This window comes from Homalodisca vitripennis, chromosome 1, assembly GCF_021130785.1.
Source record: "Homalodisca vitripennis isolate AUS2020 chromosome 1, UT_GWSS_2.1, whole genome shotgun sequence".
NCBI classification, from domain to species: Eukaryota; Metazoa; Arthropoda; class Insecta; order Hemiptera; family Cicadellidae; genus Homalodisca; species Homalodisca vitripennis.
Genome location: NC_060207.1, coordinates 43,552,220 through 43,575,824, shown reverse-complemented (window position 1 = coordinate 43,575,824; position 23,605 = coordinate 43,552,220). Strand labels below are relative to the sequence as shown.

General features: G+C 32.0%; 1 protein-coding gene across 1 annotated transcript; it reads left to right on the top strand.

Annotated features, from left to right (window-relative positions):
- Positions 1-4,476: 4,476 nt before the first annotated feature.
- Positions 4,477-18,078, top strand: LOC124360418 (heat shock protein 83). The gene is made up of 4 exons (XM_046814040.1): positions 4,477-4,633; positions 10,952-11,101; positions 13,536-13,654; positions 15,976-18,078. The coding sequence occupies exons 2-4, from the start codon at positions 10,952-10,954 to the stop codon at positions 17,882-17,884; spliced, it is 2,178 nt and encodes a 725-aa protein (XP_046669996.1). The 5' UTR covers positions 4,477-4,633; the 3' UTR covers positions 17,885-18,078.
- The last annotated feature ends 5,527 nt before the right edge of the window (positions 18,079-23,605 follow it).

The following is a 23,605-nucleotide window of genomic DNA, read 5'->3' as shown; positions in this document are numbered from 1 at the left end:
GTTTTTATTTAATTTCATCAGCGTCTCTTATCATTAGTCAGTATAATCTTAAGTTTTAGTGACGGGTTATTTACTAATTTAATATATTTAGTTCATTTACTGCATTGTATCTTACCTTGTATATATATTTACATAACTTGTGTATAGTTCATATAAGTAAGCGATCTTTATGGTATTACAAGTTGAATTGAGTCCAAAATGGTTTAACATATAAAATGTTACATAATTTCTTTTAAAGACTTCGCTGTTATGATTTTCGTAAGGTGATTTTTTTATAGTATGTAACTTTGGAGTTTTTAACTTTGGAATCAGAGTGACTGGAACCCATAATCATACTTGATGATATGGTTTCGAAAACACGGGTCTGTAGAAAACACTCGAACAAGCAAGCAAAGCCATCCAATTCAGGATACATTAATCCCTTTTAAAAACATCTATAAGGCCAGGTAAGAATTCAGCTTTTGATCAGGCCCACGTTTTAAAACTCAATCTTAGGCTTTATTTGAATATGTTTCGTTTCAATAACTTAAAATAATAAATATTACAAATATTAAGGTCATATTATAATTTTCAATGTATATTGGTATTTGTAATGGAAAAGAACCCATACAAAACCCATGGTGTGGTCTTATTCGTACATAACATAGATTCGTACATTCGTACATAACTTTTGTTTAATCAATGTAAGGTATTACAATATTATAACAAAGTATTAAAACAAATCTTGAGTTATACATCATATATTTTTTCTATTCCCATCTTCTAGAATGTATCAAATAATGTTTTTAGAGGTTATTTTTTAACATTTCATACGGGAGGATCCCCAGACTTTTTACCGTAAGATTCCATATTCTACCCAGTATCATTCGCGTTCCGGCTCCGATATCTTATCTAACGGATATGTGCCTATTATTTAAAGTATCGTTTCACACATATTTTATTGTAATTTCATATTACAATGCAGTAGAAGTAAGCTTAGACTTTCTGTGTTATTCCTGCTTCAGATTGAAACCGCTGCTCCCTCTCCCTCAGCCTAGAATCACGGCGTTGAGGGAAGCTGCAAACATTACAGTTTTTTAAGAAGCTATGTTTTTCATGTAGTATTCATGTTTTTAACTACCTATACATTGTTTTTGATGGAGAGATCCGCAGGTGTTTATTAAACGTAGCTTATCAAACTTTAGTGATACCTTGTCAATTACTAAAATAATTATGTAAAAAAGGTCCATTCAGATGAGGCAGCTAATATTGGATCCGGAGGACCGGAGATTAATTGACCATCTCAATAAAAATTCCACAAGAATGATTTTTTTATTGAGAGTTATAATAGCATTAGAAAAATACCTAGTATAGGGCTATTGCCTTTAAAGAAATGTGTCATTTAAGATAATTATCCCGCAGGCTAGTTGCTCTTGAAAAACACTGTGGTTAGAATGACTTTTTCTGCATCAACTGAAGCATGAAGGGTTTTGTAAAGATTATATTTAAGACTCCTCAGAATGAGAAATCTAGATGTGTCAAGTACGGAGACTGAGGAGACCTTGCTACAAGTCAATTTCATAACTATTGATCTATGTGTCAGGCCACGCTGCATTGCTGCTGAGTTACCCCATTAACTGCAATATCAATATCATCCTTATGGTCCAATCAGAAGGTTTTCATTTAAGCAAGTGATGGTTTTCGCGATTCGTTATGCTCTGCTGGAAGAGCTTCATTGAGTGTCCAAATTATAGATGACATGAAATGAGGGTTATTTACAGCTAAATCTACAAATTAGCTGCAACACTGCAATCTCATATCCGTGTTCCCAGGAGCAAAGATTGAACAACCCTGTATGGTAAGCCCTAACTAAAGGGTGATACAAGTTTTCACAATTATTTTAAATACCGCATAGCTTAATTCTTTAGCTTCTCCAGGTTAGGTTGGTTTCAGTCTCAATTGTGAACGCTGATGAGTTCACGGAAACTATCCGTAATTTGTAATACGTAATAGAATAAAAGAATTTTAAAAAGTTGGCACTAACATATTTTGACTGTAATGTGTTTCTGGAATAAAAATCTGCAACGTTAGTTAAAACAATAATAACACTGAGAATACGCAGTGATTCAAGTCAGCTGGTTTTTTATTTTAAACACATTACTGCGTATGCCAATAACAACGCAACAGAGGCATTTTCAACCACGAGCATTATTTTTTTAATTATAAGAAGTACAATAATCCATTTAATTGTATTTTACGATAATTGTATTAACTTCATCGCAGTTAAAACATGACGAGTTGTTTCGCAGCGTCTCAAGCAAGGTTTGCGTCAAAAGACTACAACCGTCTGAAATACGTCTCGAGACAAAATAACTCGAAAAACTAATATATATATTTGAAAAACATAGTTTAAGTTCTTCACACTTCTATATGTCTATGTTTTAAAATATTATCGGAAATAATCCCCTGATTCCCAACTTGATTTGAGGGGGGGGGGTGTTTCATTCCCACTCCAGATCCCCCGGTATGCCAAGCTGCCACTCCCCCCCAAAATTGCACCCTTAATCCGCTCCTGTATTTTACTGGGATAAAGTAAAATACTCTGTATTTACAACTTTATCTGCCGCAATTGACCAATTCCCATTTGAATGTTTCACTATTCTTCCATTTTATTGTACCTTATTCCTTGTTTACGACTTGTTTACTTCTATAAATAGGCAATTATTATCTCCAATTTCCCGGAATAGGTATTTTTAAATACTATACAGAAATATAGCTTCTGATTTTTAATTATAAAACGAAAAAGTTCATCTAAAGAATTGTAAGAATAAGGCTTCTTAAAATTGTACCTGTATGTTCCACGAGATTTTGAAATTGCATTGGAAAGTAATAGCTCTTCTTCACAATCTCCGATAGGCTTATTGGTATCATCCGTAGAAATTTAGATAATCTCCCCTGTTTCACCTATTTTTATTTTATCTTAAAAGTGGCATAATTAAATTGACATACTAAATACGAACACACGTAATTTGCTAAGTCCAACGCAAAGATACAAGTGAGTGCATGATTTGAATTTGAATAGTTAGTCTAATAATAATAAGGTAAAGGACTCGGATTTTCAAAATACCCTGAATACATTTCACACCTTTCCTAATTATTTAAAATGTACAATTAAAACCTAACTTAACTCAAAATATTTCGAGACATTTTTCATCCAATGTAGTCAGTTATAGAGGTACTCATGCTTAATTCTCTATTTGAATCATTATTGCTTCCTAAAATTAATTTAGGCTGGAAACGCCTAAAGCAGTTTAAGTTAAATTGCACCTCTGCTAATGATAAGTTGGAAACTAGGTAGTTTTCTTTAAGTGTTTTGTCATATTATATCTATTCCATTTATACAAAAATGAAATCTGTTAGGAACGGATTATCTACTAATAGAACAAAAATTAGAATCTGAGATATCACAGTTTAGCTAAGCCAACCAATAAAATATTAATTAGGCCTATACCCTGATTTAAAATTATTCGTAAGGGATAATATAAGATTCAGAGCGAGACTGTTATCGTGTGAAATAATGCCAATCCATAGTTTGTAACAATGACATTACCTATTTAAATAAGGATTTAGCTAATGGGAAAGTTTATACACGATTCTAATTATAATTCCTGTTAACCGTATTATCGATATTATAAACGTTTCTACTAATATAGTAATGTAGAAAAAGTTAAATTTTAAAATTTAGTACGGCGAATTTAGGTACTTAAACTACGATTTTATACATATTTGGTGTCAATCATAAGCTTTTATATACTAGATGTGCGTACATCTGACTTATAAGGCTCAGCCCACGTTCTTCCAAACTTCCAATGCATCTTAATACTATTATTTTTATGGATTAAAACAGTTGACTATTAAAATATATAAGTTTCTCAGGCACGTTTAATTCACTGATGAATTTAGTACCCGTTTATTTACGTATGATGCCTTACAGTCGTAGATTATTAACATTTCAATAACATCCAAGCCTAAGTTAAATACGACCCGCGAAAGGAAATGACCAACTGAGTACTTATGAGTTGGTTGAAATACATTGTGAAATGATTGTCAAGTAAAGTTGTACATAAAACCTCGATTATTAAAATTAATAATTTGGTTTTTAAGTTACTTTAAAATTAATATTTTTTATTTTATACATCAACTTATTTTGTAAAGTATAACTTTTGATAGAACGTTCTGGAAGGTTCTAGAAAATACACGTCGATTGAAACGGATGTGAAATCCAACGGAAGTGAGTAGTTGAGCATCTTAAACATTAAAGATGTAATTATTTTTTTACTCCTAGAGAATAAAGTCAAATGTTCGGTCTCAAAATATATAATTAAATTTTATCTATATTTTAAACAAAACTAAATCGTTAAGTATGGAAAACATATTCAAAATAATACATTATTTGATAGAACAATCTAGGAGCTTCTAGAAGAAAGGCGGGGCTTAAAACGGAAGTTGAGATCAACGTCTGGAACTTTCCTCCAGGTTATAAATACAACCCGTACCTCTACACCGGCAGATTTGGTGCTGCGTGAGTTTAGTTCGATTGAGTGTGACTTGTAACCAAACTTTTCTTCGCCGGTCTTTCTGTAATTTAATCAAAGTAAGTAGATTAGTTCTTTATATCCTACTTATTTTAATTCAGGTTATATTTGACAAGGTGTAAAAAACTTAAGTTTCAGAGTGGCGGTTTGCTTTCTTATCTGAGCATGTTTACTAAATGTGGTTGCTAAATTGTTAAACTCTTCACATATATTTTGACTTTAGAGAATCATAATTGAGTGTTGAGGTGAGCCCATCAAGCCAATAACGGATTTTGGCAAATTCGAAGTATATTTTCATAAAGTTGACTCTTAAGGTTTTTACTGAAGTATTAAGCCTACTGTTATTTGTTCTTTTTACTAAGTTTAAAAGTTATAGATTTTAATATGATTTAAATTTAAATTATCCTAAATGTTTTACAGACAAGTCTACACAATTAATGTTAGTTAATCAGTCACAACCGATTTTATGTTTTTATATTATCTATATATTTGTTGCCAATTATATTATTTGAAAATTTATTATATGTAGCCTTAAGTGCCATTAACTTTTGCATCACATCAATTTCCTAAAATTGTATTTTTCTTATTTCTAGAAAAAATTATGATTCTTAATTGCACAATAGCTGATTAGTTTGAATACTTAATTAGGTATTTATTTACAATAGCGTGACCATGGAAAATGGACTTTTTTCCTGGGGTTGGGCATTTATAGCAAAGTATTATTATCATAGGTGCATTTAAACTGGGGGGAAAGTATATTATTGTATTATATTGATGCCTTTCGGGCATTATTGAAAATAACCAACAAAATTTTGTCGAACAACACTTGGAGGGTTAAGGAGCAGGGGCATCACGTGATCTGGGATTTGACTTTAGCAAGCTCGAGTTAATTTTTTTTCTAAATGAGCAAGCAGTGCGCAGCGGGCAGGCATCGTTGACAGGATTAACGTTGACAGGATTAACGTACTAGTCAGCATCATTTCAGCTAGAGGTACTGTCAAAAACAGAGTTTTCAGAGGATTTCAAAAAATCGTAACTCCTTTGATTTTTGTTGCCGACGAATTTTTTCTTCACTATTGTTTTCAGGAAAAATTGTAGTTTTCAGGAAAAAAAAAATGAACATACCTTTCCATGGTCACGTTATTGTAAATTGATACCCTTAATTACTATGTTTTATGCCAAATAGACTAGTCTATCAATCTAGGGAACAGAAATTTGGAATTTCTAGGTAGGCGGGGATAATCTGATATCAATATTGAATGAAATGTACAAAGAATTTTTTTTGTTTCAACGACATGTAAGGATAATTTTGGTACTACTCTTTCCTTCATTTTTTACAGTTAGTTTCATGATTGGTCAGATTTTGGAGCATTGTATATTACATTTGTAAATGAAGACGTTAATGTTTAGACAGTAGTCATTGCTATAAGCAATTTTGTATTTGAGGTGTTATTGTAATAGTAAACCTTAACCCATTGAGGATCGTATTGTTGTTTTGGCATGTGGGCACGAATTAATTTATGGTCAGTGGCCGCACGAACAGCAATGGTGCACCACATATCGCTCGCTATTGTGTACTAGAAAATTCAGCTGTGAAGGTATTCGTTCAGATGGAACATGGGCCTGCTGGGGTATCCGTGATGTAGGAACGATAACACGCGAGCAAGGCAAGGTCCCGGGGGTGGCAGGGATGATGTCTGGGTAAATCTTAAGATCAGCGACTACCGCACCGCTCCGATTGCCGTAATTTTTTGCATTCTAACACAGGTTAGGCCTAACGTAATTTCACCGAAAAAATAGTCCCGATTATCGCCGTAGCTGTTTACTCCAACCCCCCAAAAAAATTTTTGAAAAAAATGAAAATAAAGAAAACCTGACTGACAGTGCATTTATTCGGTTTTTTGGTCTTATTAGTTCGTAGGGCAGTAGTCCAGGTACTACTTATAGTATAAACTTGTCTTATCTTATAAGTGATAAACGTTTGCCTGTAATGAAATCTGCGTTAGTTCTGTCTGAGTTTTGTGTGTGTAAGCAGTCATGGCGTTATCTGGGCTTGGACTTTGCAAGCTCGAGTTATTTTTTTTCTAAAAGAACAAGCAGCGGGCAAGAACCATTGCACGCCATGTCAATAACTTCACTAATTATTCCTTGTCTATGTGGGTTTGTTTGTTTACGTCTGGCGGTCAATCGAAGCCGTCCTTGTCACGTGACCCGCCTGGCCAATTGGAAACTTTCCTGTTTGTCACGTGACTACTGTCAACTCACCAAAACAACCATGGTCGGCCATTGTTTTTAGTTTGATAGTCAAAAATCTTGTTATTTATGTGTTTTGTATTGCCAACATTTTACTGCTGAAAAACTGGTTTTTATATGTTTGCGATAATCGGGACTATTTTTTTTTTTTTTTTTTTTTTCGGTGAAAATACGTTAACCTGTGTGAGTATGCAACTGTGTTAGTATGCAAAAAATTACGGCGGAGGCGGAGCGGTAGTCGCTGATTTTAAGATTTACCAATGTCTGAATCATAGTCTAAATAAAGTAGCTCAGACGAAGCGATTACAACATCCCTGGGCCATTGTCTAGACTAAACCTGCCAACATCTAAGTCTGCGTCATTTAATTCTGTGTCACTAACCTCAAAAGTATTATAATAACAACTGAGGAAAACACCCAATTGGAAGCGCTAAAAAGCAGAGAGTAAACTCATATGATTTATTTTTCAACTTCAACATACAACTGCTTATAAAACTTAAAAACTCTAAGCGTAGACCGTTGTTAAACACTCTTAGTTGACAAGTGAAGACAATCCCGACCTATCAGACATTAATAGAATTATTTGGAGGGAAACTTAAAAGCAGACCGCTTTTGCGACCTGAGCCAGCCGGCCCGGTCGCTGAGTGACAAGCCCAGCTCATCAGTGATCCGCAACGGGTTAAACTGTTTTTCCTAGGGACAATATGGGTAGTGGTTGCCCTATCCAAATTTTTCCTTGTTTTAGAATAATATTCTTGTATTCTGTACTTTTAGAATTTGACAAGGAATTTTAAATTTTTTTAATATGTGCAACAAATGTGGCTGTTCATTTGTCATCTAGCTGAGGATATAATATTGTTTTATATGGTCGGGTGAGCTTGTATTATTTAGTGGACATAAGTCATCAGGCTCTTCTAATTTTATATTTACCTGAAAAGTGTGATCAATGAGTGTTGGCAAGCCATATCTTGGTACTCCTACGAGGTTAATTATATCAGAGTACCCCTTTACTAGGGTAACTTTGCATTGTGATATATTGGAGACTTGTCAGTAGTCCGCAGTCGACAGTCTCTCGACAGTCGATAGTCGCAGTTGACAGTCGATAGTCTCACATTTGTGAATTAAATCTTAAATTAGCTGTGAATTTATGTACCAAATGTGAAAATCTCTTCAACTTGCAATTAAATTAATCAACATTTCATCGCCTCAATCATCGCTGTTACTCTTCCATAAGGCCTAGTTCTCGTGGTGAGATAGTCGAGGCGATGGGTCTGGGTCTGGGCGCTATTTACTGGTGTACCATATTAAATGGAGCAGTTTACTTGAGCTAGCATGAAGGCCGGCCGACCGCTGCATCTAGGAGTGACAAAAACCATTGCCACTACTACTAGATCGGCCACTAGTACATTTTCTCACCAGTGCTAATAGTCTTGCACTTTAATGATTTGGTTATTTTACTAAGGAGAGAATATAAAAATTACACTTTATAAACAATACTAATTCCCGTGATTAAATTGTTTTCTGTTAAAGAGTGTTATATAAAATTATTACTTTTATTCTAGCCATATAAATTAATAAATAATCCAACTGATTTTTCGTTGGCTAAGAAAGAGTAAATTTCTCCTGCATTCAATCAGATTTAAATAGTATCTACTAAAAGTTGTGTTAACATTAAATGTTATTGATATTAAACCTACATAAGAAATAAAATAATGTATATAACCTACATAAATATCATCATGAACTGATTCAGATTGAATAAAGGTGTTTAATTTCAGTTCCGATTATATTGATTGATATTAACATTGTTTTACTGTTAAAAATGTGTAATTTAAACTTTGAACTGCTTATAATAGAGCTTAATCCTTTGTTGTAGAATCAAGAAACAAGTTCAAATTTTTCCTTGTTCCCAAACTTGTTCGTTGAATGATTTTCGAACATTTGGTGATAAATTTAAGAAATTCTAGTGACTTCCCTAAGCTCTGAGCGCAGCAGCATTAGGTAACTGACTATAGAAACCTGGAATTCCTGATGGAATCATCTCTTTAAGTCACTTTTTAGTCTTCTGTGTCGCCTTAAATTATGAAAATGAAACTGCATCGTAGATGCTCTTTCATCAAAATATTACTAAAGAGTGAGGCGCTCTTTCATCAAAAGACTACTACTGAGTGAGGTGGGGAAAGGAACTTGAGTTGCAGTAGAACAAAACTTGTGATTAGCTGTAATAAAGATATATTATTGTTATTATAAGTAAAAGAGATCTGATGCATTAGAGGCCGCAAATTTTATCCTTTTATGTTCATTATTTGGCATACACGTACCGCCTTGCTGCCTGTGCCTGTGCCGGTGTCATAGCCAAGACATAAATTCAAATCCTATTTTTTAGATGTATATCTTTCATTTAATCCTCAACTTATGTGTTAAGTTATATTTTTATTATTAATTCAACCTTCTTTCTTTCTTAAAGAAATAATCTTGATATGTTTAATAATTAAACTTTAATTCTTTAAATTGATTAACTTTGCTCATATTTCTACCTATTGTTTCCAAAATACTGATGCCTAAGTCACTGCACGCACTCGTGTGGCACCTTTTGGCGATTAAGTAAGAACCCTGTAAAAATAATGTGGTTAAAAATGCTAAAAACGAAATGTTGGACCAAAATACGTAATGGGTATTTCAAATTACAAATATTCTGCTGCTGGTTTTAAATCGTAAAAATTAATATTATTAATGATCATTAAGGAACTATTCATTTATAAAATTTATATTATTTTTTACTATAATCAAGGATAAACTTGTCCCATGTAAAATAAAAGAACAAAATCTATAGGTCAAATGTTATTCAATAATTAAAATCGATAATCATGATTCATTGGCAGCTTAGTATACTGCAGCCATATTTGGTATAAAAATGGACAAGAGAATAACAAATTTTCAACAAGCAATAAAAAAAAAAATTATTGGACACCCTGTAATGCATTTTCTTTTTGAAAAACAACAAATATAGTAAAGTGGTTAAAGTAACAAGTACCAAACAAAATCATTCAACTTTTATAGTTTTCTCAATTCTCTCACAACTCTGATATCAAAACCACAATTACAGTAGAGTCCCGTTAATCCGACCTAATTGGGACCGAGCCCTATTCGGATTATGTGATTGTTCGGATTAGCCAGAATTACAGAAAAATACGGTTTTAAACTTAAGAATGGGTCTATTTTGTTATAGAATTATCAACATTGTTTATTAAAACATGTTTTCTGACTGTTGCATTGTATTTCTTGACAAATAAACATGTTTGCGAATACGAAGCACATTTACCGTATTTAGTGTGAGAGTTCTATTGTTAAGCAATGTGAGCGTACTGGATATTGTACGGGTCCATGCGTCATCCAATAGACTCTCTTCAATGCGACAGAAGACAATAACTGAATTTATGTCTTTTAACAATTAATATTGTAATCAATAATAATATCAGTACTGTACGCCCAATTTTTGTTTGATTTCACTTCTTAATATAGTAATTTAACTCATACTTAACCTATAAGTTTCAATTTGGTACTGTACCTGTATTTAACTTCATTATTTATGTACTGTACCGTACACAATTTGTCTTAATAAAATACTGTATGTCTATTTAATTAAAGTTTTCTTTGTTTATGTACGAAATGATGCACCCATTTTCATTTTTTAAGTAATTAGTTCCCATAACTGTGCATTATCGTTATAAATAATAATTCCTCCTGGACCTGTTCGGATTAACCGACGTTCGGGTTCGGATTAGCGGGACTCTACTGTACTTGTTTTTTTCATTTGTTGGCTATCTATATTTATTAACACTCATTGGCAATGGTAAATAGGTAACAGGCAGGATTTTTTGCCAGTTGTAAAGTATTCTGTTCATTTATAGAAAATAAAAAAATCTTTACACACTCACTTTTATAGGTAATGAAAATCTTTACATACTTTTATAGATAATAAAATACATATTTACACACCTGGTGTGTTTTGGTGGGATAGGCTTGCTGAATCCACAGTGCCAGTTTGTCTACTACACGTGTTTGTTAGTAAATCTCATAGATTTCTATTTATATGTGAGTCTGATTTAAGTTTTCTTTTACCAGATGCCAGAAGACGTAGACATGAAGCAAGAGGAGGAGGTTGAGACCTTTGCTTTCCAGGCTGAGATAGCCCAGTTGATGTCCCTGATCATCAACACCTTCTACTCCAACAAGGAAATATTCTTGAGGGAATTGATCTCAAATTCATCAGATGTAAGTACTGGATGCTTCCCTTCATTGTTCCTAAGCAAGCTGACCCATTGATGTAGTAAATTATAATATTAGTCCTGCAGACTTGATAGCAGAAATTAAGTACAGTGAAAATGTTAATTTGGATTTACTTGTTTTCAATTTTGCCATGTCACTAAGCTTTAACATTTTTCAAAATTTTTAAATGATTCATATTAACAAAGTTAAAATAATGTATTTGTTATCTTGAATATTTTTTGAAAGTACATTCTTATTAATAATGTACAAATAGCTAATTAAGAGGCAAATATTTAGGCAAATATTTAAGTTAATCCTGGAACTGAGAAAGTTTATCACATTGTGAACTGGCAGTCACTCGATCTTTCAAAACAATCTTCATTTAGTATTAAAAGTTGTACAATAGTAATTAGCAGATTCCATGCTTTCTTTTAATATACTCATTTTTTTTACATACTACTTTTCTAGCAATAAATTGGCCGCTAAATGCTAAAGATGTCTGATGCGCTTTGCAACTTTTACAGCTGTTTCTGTTCAAATCATATGGATTCCTAATTTTAAATTGTTTTTGTTCAGTATTATAAATACACATTTTCTTGGTCACCATAACAACCCGGATACTTTGAATTAAAGGTGCTTGTTGATTCTATGGGATGCAGATAATAACAACAAAAATAGATAGTAAGTTTAAATATTTGAACACACATATCCAAATAAATGTAAAGTTAAACCCATTTTTATTGCTTTTGTAATAAACTGAATCAAATTATTTACAAAACTTATGTTTAGAGTAGGAACTGATTTAGTAGTTAATTTTTTAAAATATTTCTTTCTGAAAACCATTTATAATTAATACAAATACACTTGTGCTTATTTACTTCTGTGTTCGACTGTATTGCGTTGCAATGTTTTGGTGTAATATTTTTCACTACAGTGGTTTCATTATTTGACGCAAACTACTCGCAATCTGGGTAGTATTAAAAGTTACTACTCGCAATCTAGGTAGCATTAAAAGTTAAAGAAATGTCAATTCAGTCTTCAACCAATAATCCGGTTCAAGGTCACGAAGGATAGTTAAGTTTTCTGCATCTGCAGATGCGTAGGTGTGTTAATGTTTCTATCTTTTTTTCTTTTGATACACTTGTAAACAATAAAGAAGTCCGACATAAAGGAGCGAATTAACCCTTAGCGAGCCACAAATAAATAAATAACCAAAACTACTCCTAAGAGCCATACACCTTAAAAATAAAAAAATTCCCAAATACCAAAACCAATTTTTTTTTTTTAATTCTTATAACATAAGAGGTAAGAAAAACAACAAAATATTTTTTTTCACTCTTTATTGTTAATTTACAGCTAAAAAATGGTAAAATCATAATTTCACTGAAAAAATTTAATTTCGACATTCTATGTGTTCTTATATAAAAATAACAATAGTGGAACACAAGCATATAGTAATTTTTATTAAGTGAAAATATAAAGAATACAGTAAAAATTTATATATACAAATTAAATAAAAGCAATGAAACTACCAAAAATTTCAATTTTCCAAATATAAAATAAAGAAAACACTACATTTTACAATATTATAACATGAGAAAATTTATAAATGATACTTATTGAAAACGAGCTTCATATACGTGATCCTTAGGCGTAGGTTTGTTGTGTGTGGTACATCTCAAAAACACAGGTCAGGATGCAAGGCAGGCTTCGACGCTCACGTCTTGCGCACAATAAAGCCCTACATCACGATAATAATATATAAACTACACCGTACATTGATTAAAAATATTGATTAACATCAAAATTGAAAAGATGAATACGCGCATCGAAAATGGAAGGGCGAATAAACCTCTACCTTACGGAAGGCTACAGGCAGACTGAGCGCGCGTGAGTAGAAGTCGTTGGCTCGGCGGGAGACTATGAACAACCGGCCGCCCGCCATTTTGTCGCTCGAACAAGAGCCGTGACCTTCAAAATGGACACAAACGGTTGTCTCTTGTTTAAATAAACCTTGTTTAACAGTTTTTACTAATTTTGTTACACAGAAATGCTTTTAAATAATATATTTCAAAAAAATAGATTTTGCGTCAGTGGACGTCGTTGGCTTTTAGCGCTAGTTTAAGCATGACATCTATTAACGTCATTGGCTCGGAAAGGGTTAACACAAGAAAGATTAACAAATTACCATTATTTAGTTAGTTGTTGCATCTAAATAATAGATATGTCAACTATAACATAAACTTATTGAACTGTATGCTTGGTTTTATTTTTATCCTTTGTTTTGTACTACTTTATCCGTTAAATTCATCCCTACTGAAATGTATGTGGTGTTGTTGTGGTGGATTCTCTGTTAGATCTTAAAACTGCTTGATTTCACATTAATGAAAATAAAATTAGGATTTAAATTTTGCATTCAGAACAATACCCTTTGTTCCAGGCATTGGATAAGATCCGCTATGAGTCTCTTACTGATCCATCGAAACTGGAATCTGGAAAGGAGCTCTACATCAAGATTGTACCTAACAAGAATGATCGTACACTCACCATCATTGATACGTAAGTAAAAACTATTGCAACATAAAGCTAACATTAATTCTACTGTAATTAATATTAACTATAATACATAAAGAGAAAAATTAACTAGTGGCTTGTAGCAGCGATTGCTGCCACTTTTTACATATACAGTGGTCTCTACATCTCAATTAAACAGAAAACTAAAATAATAATAAATGCAAACATAAGCTTTTTTTGGAATACCTATTTAATTTTAAAAACCAAAATTAATAATTTAATTATAATTAAATCTAATATAGAATATAACTTTTCTAAACTTAGCCATTTTTATAGATTTACCTTATTTTTCATCAGTCTTATTTATCAAATTTTAATGTATCTTTTTGACTCATTCTGGTTCACATCTATATTTTATTCATATAAGTTATTATTTAAAAAAAACTTATTTAACCTTTCCAGCGTTATTGACGCGGATCCGTGGAGGGCCACTACAAGCTCAAAACGTTATTGCCGTGGATCCGCGTTTTTGCATTCTTTATTTTCTTACTGCTATGTTAGTTGAATATTTTGCTGTTAGATGGTCCTAGTCGTCATGCGACATACAGACGGGTTGCCCTGCCTCGAATTCTGTTACAATGGGAGTGGCAGTTGCTTCTAATTGGCCAAACACTGTCTAGCGGGCGTGGCCCCGCGCCTTTCACAAAGTCATTGACGGGAGCTCCCGTCAAGGCATCTAGCCAGTTGTTAGTGAGAAGCGTCCGGTACACGCATATGTATTTCGGTTATCGCTAATTTTCTGTTGTGTCTTATTCTTTTTAAAGTAAATTATTCATATTAAATACAGCAGTTTCCAGTATTTATTTAGTGTTTTTTACCATTATTCGTGTGAATGGCCTATCCAGACGATTCGGAATTTGAAGATTTGGTAATTCTGAGCAATTACTTGGTCAACCCCAAACTTTTTAATATTTTACTACGGTCATAAGGATGTTATCACAAAGCAAGAAACATAATTCAAGCCCTGCAAGGCTGTCCTACACGTTGCCGAGCGATAAGAAGGTTCAAAGTCCACGCGATAACAGTGGCTTGCGGGAGACGCGTGGAATGTCAGTTGTGACAGCCCGCCACTAAATAAACACTCTTTGTCTACTTTTGTATTTTTCTAATTTTATTGGTTTGTAATATAGTATACGTTTATCTATAAAACTGTGTTTCATTCCCATACTTACTGAATAAATTATAAAAATATTAGTGACAACTACACTGCTATTCTACGATATTCTCAAAAGTTAAAAATTATCCTAGGTAATCCAAAAAAGGCTAAACGAATTTTATTTACCGTTAAATAACTCTATTTTGACATACAGAAACGAAAACAAATTTAACTTTACACATTGGAAATTTAAAAAAATTGTAACTTTATCAAAGATCAGGTCTAATTTTTCATGACGCTTAAAGGGTTAATAATCCAATCAAAAGTAACGATTCTTCATTCATGTTCTTATAGGCTACCCATATAATATAATTAATTGTCTAGGGAATATTAGGTATCATTTATCTTTATTGTCTTCAGGCAGTTAGTATGAGTATTGTGTGTATTTGGATATTTATGTAATTTTAGAAAAAATTAATGTATTTGAAAGTTTACAAATAAATATAAATAGTAATGTAATTTTTTTGTGTTTTTATATTAAAATATTAATCTCCTCTTATTAACTATTTTGTTAACATTCAAGTTCTAAGCTGTAAATATTGATTTGTGTGATAAGTGGTTTCCTTGTATACTAATTTAATTTCACATCTCTCCTAAAATTATTACCGTAAATTAATTACTACAAACTCTGTCTACAAATTTTAATTTAAACCACACTAAAATCAATAAACATGTGATATTTATATCAACCTTTGTCCACACCAGCTGCTATATGCCAAATATTTAGAAGAGATTATTAATAAAACCATTGAAGTTATCTCACATCTTAAGAAGTTGTACAGATTTCGATAAATAGTGGCATATATTATTCAAAAGTAATATTAAATCTAGAAAAAAACTTAGAGCATTGTCTTCTCAATTATTTTCACTGTGATGACATGTTAACTTAGGAATAATTATTCAAGTTTCCTCATTTCATCATTTACTTGCAGTTTTAAAAATGTACACAAAATAAGAGTACTGCGTTTAACTGATTTTAAAATTTCATTATTATTTGTACTTATACTCTTTTAATGGATATATCAATAAACTTGTTTATAGTTTTATTCTTTCTTAATACGTACATAAGGAGAAATGTCCTTTTAAAAAATCATAATAATTAAAAATATTTATAATGTACAGTGAATTTATAAATTTTTGTTTGTTGCAGAGGAATTGGCATGACCAAAGCGGATCTAGTCAACAATCTTGGAACCATTGCAAAGTCTGGTACCAAAGCTTTCATGGAGGCTCTTCAGGCTGGAGCAGATATATCCATGATTGGTCAGTTTGGTGTAGGTTTCTACTCTGCTTATTTAGTTGCTGATAGAGTAACTGTTACATCCAAGCACAATGATGATGAACAGTACCTGTGGGAATCCTCGGCTGGAGGCTCCTTCACCGTTCGTCCTGATCCTGGAGAACCACTGGGTCGTGGAACCAAAATCATTCTCCATATCAAAGAAGACCAGGCAGAATTTCTGGAAGAAAGAAAGATCAAGGAGATTGTCAAGAAACATTCTCAATTCATTGGCTATCCTATCAAGCTTGTAGTGGAGAAGGAGCGTGATAAGGAACTCAGTGATGAAGAAGTTGAGGAAGATAAGAAAGAAGGTGAAGGAGACAAAGAGGAAGATGAGAACAAGCCTAAGGTGGAGGATGTAGGTGAAGATGAGGATGAAGACAAAGAAAAATCTAACAAGAAGAAAAAGAAGACTGTCAAAGAGAAGTACACTGAAGATGAAGAATTAAACAAAACAAAGCCAATTTGGACTCGAAATCCTGATGACATCAGCCAAGAAGAATATGGTGAATTCTACAAATCTCTGACCAATGACTGGGAGGACCACCTTGCTGTGAAACATTTCTCTGTTGAAGGCCAACTTGAGTTCAGAGCTCTCCTTTTCATTCCTCGCCGTGCTCCCTTTGATCTCTTTGAGAATAAGAAGAGGAAGAACAACATCAAATTGTATGTCCGAAGAGTGTTCATCATGGATAATTGTGAAGACTTGATCCCTGAATATCTCAACTTTATCAAGGGTGTTGTAGATTCTGAAGATTTGCCACTGAACATCTCTCGTGAGATGCTCCAACAAAACAAAATTCTCAAAGTAATCCGAAAGAATCTTGTGAAGAAATGTTTGGAACTGTTTGATGAACTGGCAGAAGACAAGGAAAACTATAAGAAGTTCTATGAGCAGTTTAGCAAGAATCTGAAGTTGGGAATACATGAAGATAGCCAAAACCGCAAGAAACTATCAGACCTATTGAGATACCACACTTCAGCATCTGGTGATGAGGCTTGTTCTTTGAAGGACTACGTGACTCGCATGAAAGATACCCAGAAGCACATTTACTACATTACTGGAGAAAGCAAAGATCAAGTTTCCAACTCCTCATTTGTTGAAAGAGTAAAGAAACGAGGTTTTGAGGTTGTATATATGACTGAGCCTATTGATGAGTATGTAGTACAACAGATGAAGGAATACGATGGCAAGCAGTTGGTGTCTGTGACTAAAGAAGGTTTGGAGTTGCCTGAGGATGAAGAGGAGAAAAAGAAGAGAGAAGAAGATAAGGCCAAATATGAAAACTTGTGCAAGGTTATGAAGGACATATTAGATAAGAAGGTAGAGAAAGTAGTTGTTAGTAATAGGTTAGTTGAGTCTCCCTGTTGTATTGTTACTTCCCAATATGGATGGACTGCAAATATGGAGAGAATTATGAAGGCTCAAGCCCTTCGAGACACTTCAACTATGGGTTATATGGCTGCTAAGAAACATCTAGAAATAAATCCAGACCACCCAGTAATGGATACTCTAAGACAAAAAGCAGATGCAGACAAGAACGACAAGGCTGTAAAGGATTTGGTTATGCTGTTGTTCGAGACTGCTCTACTGTCATCAGGATTTGCTCTTGAAGATCCCCAGATTCATGCTGCCCGAATCTATAGAATGATCAAGCTTGGATTAGGAATTGATGAAGATGACCCACTGCCACAAGAGGATGAAAAGGTTGATGCTGAAATGCCCCCATTGGAAGGTGATGGAGAAGAAGTGTCAAGGATGGAAGAAGTTGATTAAGGAGTTTTCACTGAAAGACTGTTAAATAAGTTGTAAACTTTGTACAGTTGTCTAGTTTAAGGATTTACTTTACTGTTTTTATATTTAATTTCGCATTTGCTTTGAAACTTTACATTTTGATGTAAAAAATAAACGATTGTTCCTCATTTTTGTACATTTTAATTTAAGAATTAAATGTTGAATTTGATAGTAAATATTTTTCATTTCTGTTACCCAATTTATTACTTTAATACTAAAATTGATTAAATTTAAAGTAAATAATTCACATTACAGTATATAAAATGCTTGCCAATAAAAATTAATTTTTAATACACTGAAAATTATGTCCTGGATTAAATTTTGTAAGTGGGTGATATTTAGGAAAGGATTTGGTGTTGTTTTTTAAAGTAGATAAAAGGGTTTTTACTGTGTTCATGGTAATATTATAAAATGTGTGTATCATCAAAACTTCTCTTTTCTTAAAAATATTCCAGGGCTAAGTTTTCTCCATTTTGGGGAGTGAGTGATCTTGCATACTCATTGAATACACACTGCACTAATGTGGAGTTTTACCACAAGAACAATGTGTAACCTCTCATACTTTTATGCTCTTATTTTTGACAAATGTATCATTTAAAATTCATCCAACATCTTGATAAATTAAATTTCACATTTTTATGGTTAAACATTGTAATTACAGGATACAATTCGTATGACCATTCCAATACAAATTCTATTCAATACAACAGCCTTGTGAATTGCTATTTAGGTATTAATAGGATTAAATAGTTATTCTTGCAATGTTTTACTTTTGACTCTTGTAATAACACCTAATGGAAGAGAAGTACTATACCTTCTGATAAATAGCTTCTAGGTGTGCTAAATAAGCACACCTATATCAGGAGTGTAATCACAAGTCCTTGACAACATTGGTACTATATCTAGAGGCACTGAAAGGAAAATATTATAATAGGCACACAACATGGTTGTTCTTAAAAAATAGTGTTGGGTTTTGGTCTAAGATCATAGTTTGTTTTATACAGTTACAAGCAATCGGCAGCCTAGAGGTATAAATCACTTTAAATCAGCTGATCAGGTTTTTTAAATGGTGGAGTCTTATCTATTTGTGTGAGGTAATATCACCATCAATAATTTTGTCTGGTTCATTTAAATGCATCAAACCAGGGTTAAAATAATTTAATATTTTTAACCCATTACAACAGCCACAAAAACTAATGCAAAGTGATAATTCAAGTTAATTTCAATATAATTGTATCAGTTCTAGCTAACTTTCCATTGTGCTGAAAGACAATAAAGTTAATAAAAAACTAAATTAACAAATTAATCATTGCAGATTAGGAACTGAATTAACAAATTAATCATTGCAGATTAGGAACATGTGAATCGTTTAAGATTCAAGTTACTTTGATTTTTTTAGAGTTAGTTTGGTAGCAAATCCCTATACAAACTACATTACATAATTATTAAACATTTTTAATTGTAATAGTGCCCAAAAACTTGTAGCTTTTCAAAGCTTGACACTTAGTGAGTACAATTTTAATAGTACAATAATTTAGAAACTAGAGGTCCATCAAAAATTAGCAATTACAGATTTTAATGATATTATTATGCTTTTTTTAACCACAGAGCTGGTGATGAGTCTTCAGTATGTGGCGATTCTCTTGGTATTTCTTTAGCCAAAGAGGTATTAGAAGTCTTCAAACTGTATAAAATGTTTTTGAACAGAATTGTACTAAATAATTTCTAATTCTGCAGAAAAATCAATTTAATTCAGATAAAAATATTGAGTGACGAATTTTGTAAAATTCTCATGTCTGTAATTTTGTTGACTAAAACTAACTTTGAAATTGAGTTTTTACAACTAAGTAAATGAATAGTATTTTTATTTGTGTGTGTATAAAATGTGTAGTGTGCCTAGGGCTCTTCTCTACCATGAAGGTTTTAAACAACTTTGTGCACAATGTTGAAATTCCAGAATTATGCATATACCATCATTAAAAAACAATTGCTTTAGCCCACTCACTATATTTTTGCATTGTGATTGCAGTTGTCTGTTTATGCTTCATAATTCTACAAGGTTATTGAAAATATTCTTGTACAGATGTAGTTAATTGACATAACAATGTTTTGGTGCATGCACAATTTTCCAAAAGTTTAAGATTATGAGATAGTAGGTTAATAAAATTATGGGCCAGTAGTAGTAGGACAAGCTGATGCATTCAAAAGTAAAAAGTACCTTCACATAGGGTACAGCATTTATTGCAATTGACATAAATATACGTCTTATTTTAATATCATCAAATATAATAATAGCAAATCATATTAAACATAAAAAATTATATTTATTTCATAACGGCATACTGCCTTTCCAGCCACTACATCATGTTTTGAAATATGGTACAAGTACAAATCGCAACAATGATTAGATTCATTGACATTTATAACAACAATAATAACTTTAAATTAATTGCGATTAAAATAGTTATAAGAGAATCAATTAGTATGATCTCACAAATGCAGGAAAAAGTTCTATTAACAAATGGTACAATACAGTACTGTAACAAATTTTCTTCAGTGGATTAAAATTTGAATTCAAACCTAACAGTCTTGTTAACCATGTGTTAAAATTAGAATGTGATCCTCCTAAAATTAGCTGGTTTAGGAGGAATAAATATTTAAAGTTTGTTTATAGACGTAACAACAACCAAAATCAGTAATATTCACAACCAAAATCAGTAATATTCGTCCAATTAAGTCAGATTTAGCACTCGAACTCTCCTCAGTGCACGTGTTCAAGTTCGAATATGGATATTACCAAGCACTTACATTCATCACTGCATGTTCTATTGTCAATCAAATATTAAGTGTCTGTATCCATTATTTACAAAGAGTGTTGTGTGTTATGTTGTGGTATCACGTTTACATGAGTTCTTGCAATTGGGTATGAAAGCATGCAAAAGAACTGTTGTGGGAGTAACTGTGACTCGTATGGGACCCTAGTAAGATTTTTATATTTTAAACTTCAAACTTCTCTTAACGTTAAAAAGTAAGTAGTTAAAAAGCTTATCTGTTGTCAATATAGCATAGTTTGTTGTAAACATGAAGGTTGAAATAATTTAAGGATTATAATTTTAAAGTGAAATTTAAAATTATGTATCTGTTGATCTATAAATCAGAATCTTTATTACAGTTTTAAAAAATTGTCTAATATTAATTATATGAGGTCTTAAAACCGTTCTAAAATACTGGATTTTTAAACGTTCCTATGTCTAGATTTTTTTTTATTACTGCCTTTTATAAAAGGCTCATTTCCTGCTTGTAAACAATAATATTCCCGGTTTTTCTCTCCAGCTGGGGGGATGACCATGGTATCTGGTGAACTAACTCTGGGTCAATCTATGTTGAACTGGTATTTTTTAATTTTTTGATAAAAAGATAACTTAAACACTTGGAGTCAAATTAAAATTAGGCCTTTTAAATTTAGTAAACACAAATACAACATTTCAAATTAGGTTGATAAACTGCCGAGATTTTTCTCAGTTAACACTAATTTACAGTAGGTAAACAAGTTTTTTGTATGTTCCCAAAAGTTGCATTTTAAGTTAACATTATTAATTAAGGTTTTATGGTTATAAAGTCATAAAAATTCAATTTAAATAAACTATCTGTGGCTATCTATTCAACTCATTTAGTATCATAATGTTATGTTTCAGTGTTTTAAAATCATCAAAATGCCAACAGATGGACTAAAAATTTAGTGGTATTTTGCATATTAATAACATTCATCTCGGGATTTAATACTATTTATTAGTCACTTATGTCCCAATTCATATAAAAATAGATTTGTATTTTTAAGTCTCAGCTTTGAACAATAGTGGAGATTGTCTGTAATGAATGGATATTTTGGTTTTTCTTAAACATTCTGCTAATTGTAATTTCTGCATATATTTTGGGAAAATAACTGAAACAAGTTTGTATATAAAATATATTAAGGTATGTAATTTTAAATTTATTCCTATTACCTTTTGATAAAGTTTATACAACAACAGGACCATATAAACCACTGTCAATATAGGAGAGTTCAATAACTGCATCAATGGACCCTCTTAAGCCAGAACAGTAGGATGACCAGGATTCAGAGAGTTGGTTGCATAATCTCTATAGGGGTCTAGCTTTCGACATGAAGATCTTGTCTTTCAAGGAGGTTGTAACTGAATTTTTCTCTTCATATTAGTATGAACATAAAAACAAACACATACACTCTATTGTTATAATTTATTGTTTAATTTGTTGTTATAATTTTTATAAAATGGTAAGCCATTAAAATAAATACAAATGTAGTAGTAACTCTTTAATCAGTAGGAATTATATTTGGGTGGGTGGAGGAGTTGTTATACTACTATTTATAGATATATTGCAAAATTAAAACATAAATTGGGATGAAATATAAAATATTTCCTTATATAAAATTAAATCCCTATGCAGATAAGGTAAAATAGGTCAAATCAATTATGTTGAACTAAAAAAACTAAGCTTTTAAAAAACTGTTTCTACAGATACTTTTTTGCTCTATGTATATGGTATATGGTATGTATATGGTATATGTATTGCTATATGGTAAAATTTTTATTTTAGGTAACAAATATTTATCCTTATTTTCAGTGCTGAGAAATATTTACACATTATATGTTAAAGACAACTACAAATGGATATAAAACAATGAGATGAAAAACTCTCCTCTTTTGTTGAATTTAGTTCGAACCTGAAGTAACATCAGAGCTAATATAAATCGGTATGCCAATGGGTTAAAATAATTAGCTTTTAGATCCAAGCTATGTGAATATTTAAACACTGTAAATCCCCATGCCCTTCATGATTAATCTTTGCATTATCAAAAAACGGGAATTGGCTGATAGAAATAATCATGGTGGACCTCCAAATTCATCCCCTCTTCCCAAACATAATTGTGAATATTTCAGTATGTATTGTCATACTCCAATAATTAATATTTTGTATTCTTGTTGATTGAAAATAGTGTGTATATATATTTGTAGAAATTCTGTAGTGTTTAAGTAACATGGAATAACCTTAATATATTGATTGATAAGATAAATGCAAAAATTAAGATTTTGGACCAAAGTGTCTTAAGAATAAAATGACCATCTATTGGTTAAACTTCCTTATCAATTATGAACATAGAATCCTACATTTTCAGGTTAATAACGTATAATTGTGTATAACCACTACTTTCATTTACTTACATTCTTCTAAATTTGTGCAAAACCCAGAATGAATGTTAGAATGAGATCAAATAAGGCTTTAGGCTATGTTCCAGTAGAAAACACTTATCACTTAACTTACTGCCATACTGCCCTTTCAAGATCAGTACAGCTGTATTAGCTACATCACATTAGTAGAGGCATGATTGACCAGACAAATTAGTGTTTGCCCATACATACAGTTTACCAATTTCATTCATAGTTACATATTAGTTCAGCTTCAAATTGAAAAAGTTGGTTTATATGTTAACTAAATGTTTATAGCATGTGCTAAATAAATGTATGGGCTGCTGCTAGCCTTAGCAGTATTAGGTCTTAAAAAATAAACAAAGCAATGGCATTTTTTATTTTAAAAGCATTAGTTCTGCCTCAAATTTATAATGGTATTTCAATTTATCCAAAATCAACACTTATATACAATATTGTTCAGGTGAGAAAAATT

Coding starts and splice junctions, on each gene's coding strand:
- LOC124360418 (XM_046814040.1), top strand. CDS start 10,952: ATGCCAGAAGACGTAGACATGAAGCAAGAGGAGGAGGTTGAGACCTTT. Junction 11,102..13,535: donor TGATCTCAAATTCATCAGAT/GTAAGTACTGGA, acceptor CCTTTGTTCCAG/GCATTGGATAAGATCCGCTA. Junction 13,655..15,975: donor ACACTCACCATCATTGATAC/GTAAGTAAAAAC, acceptor TGTTTGTTGCAG/AGGAATTGGCATGACCAAAG.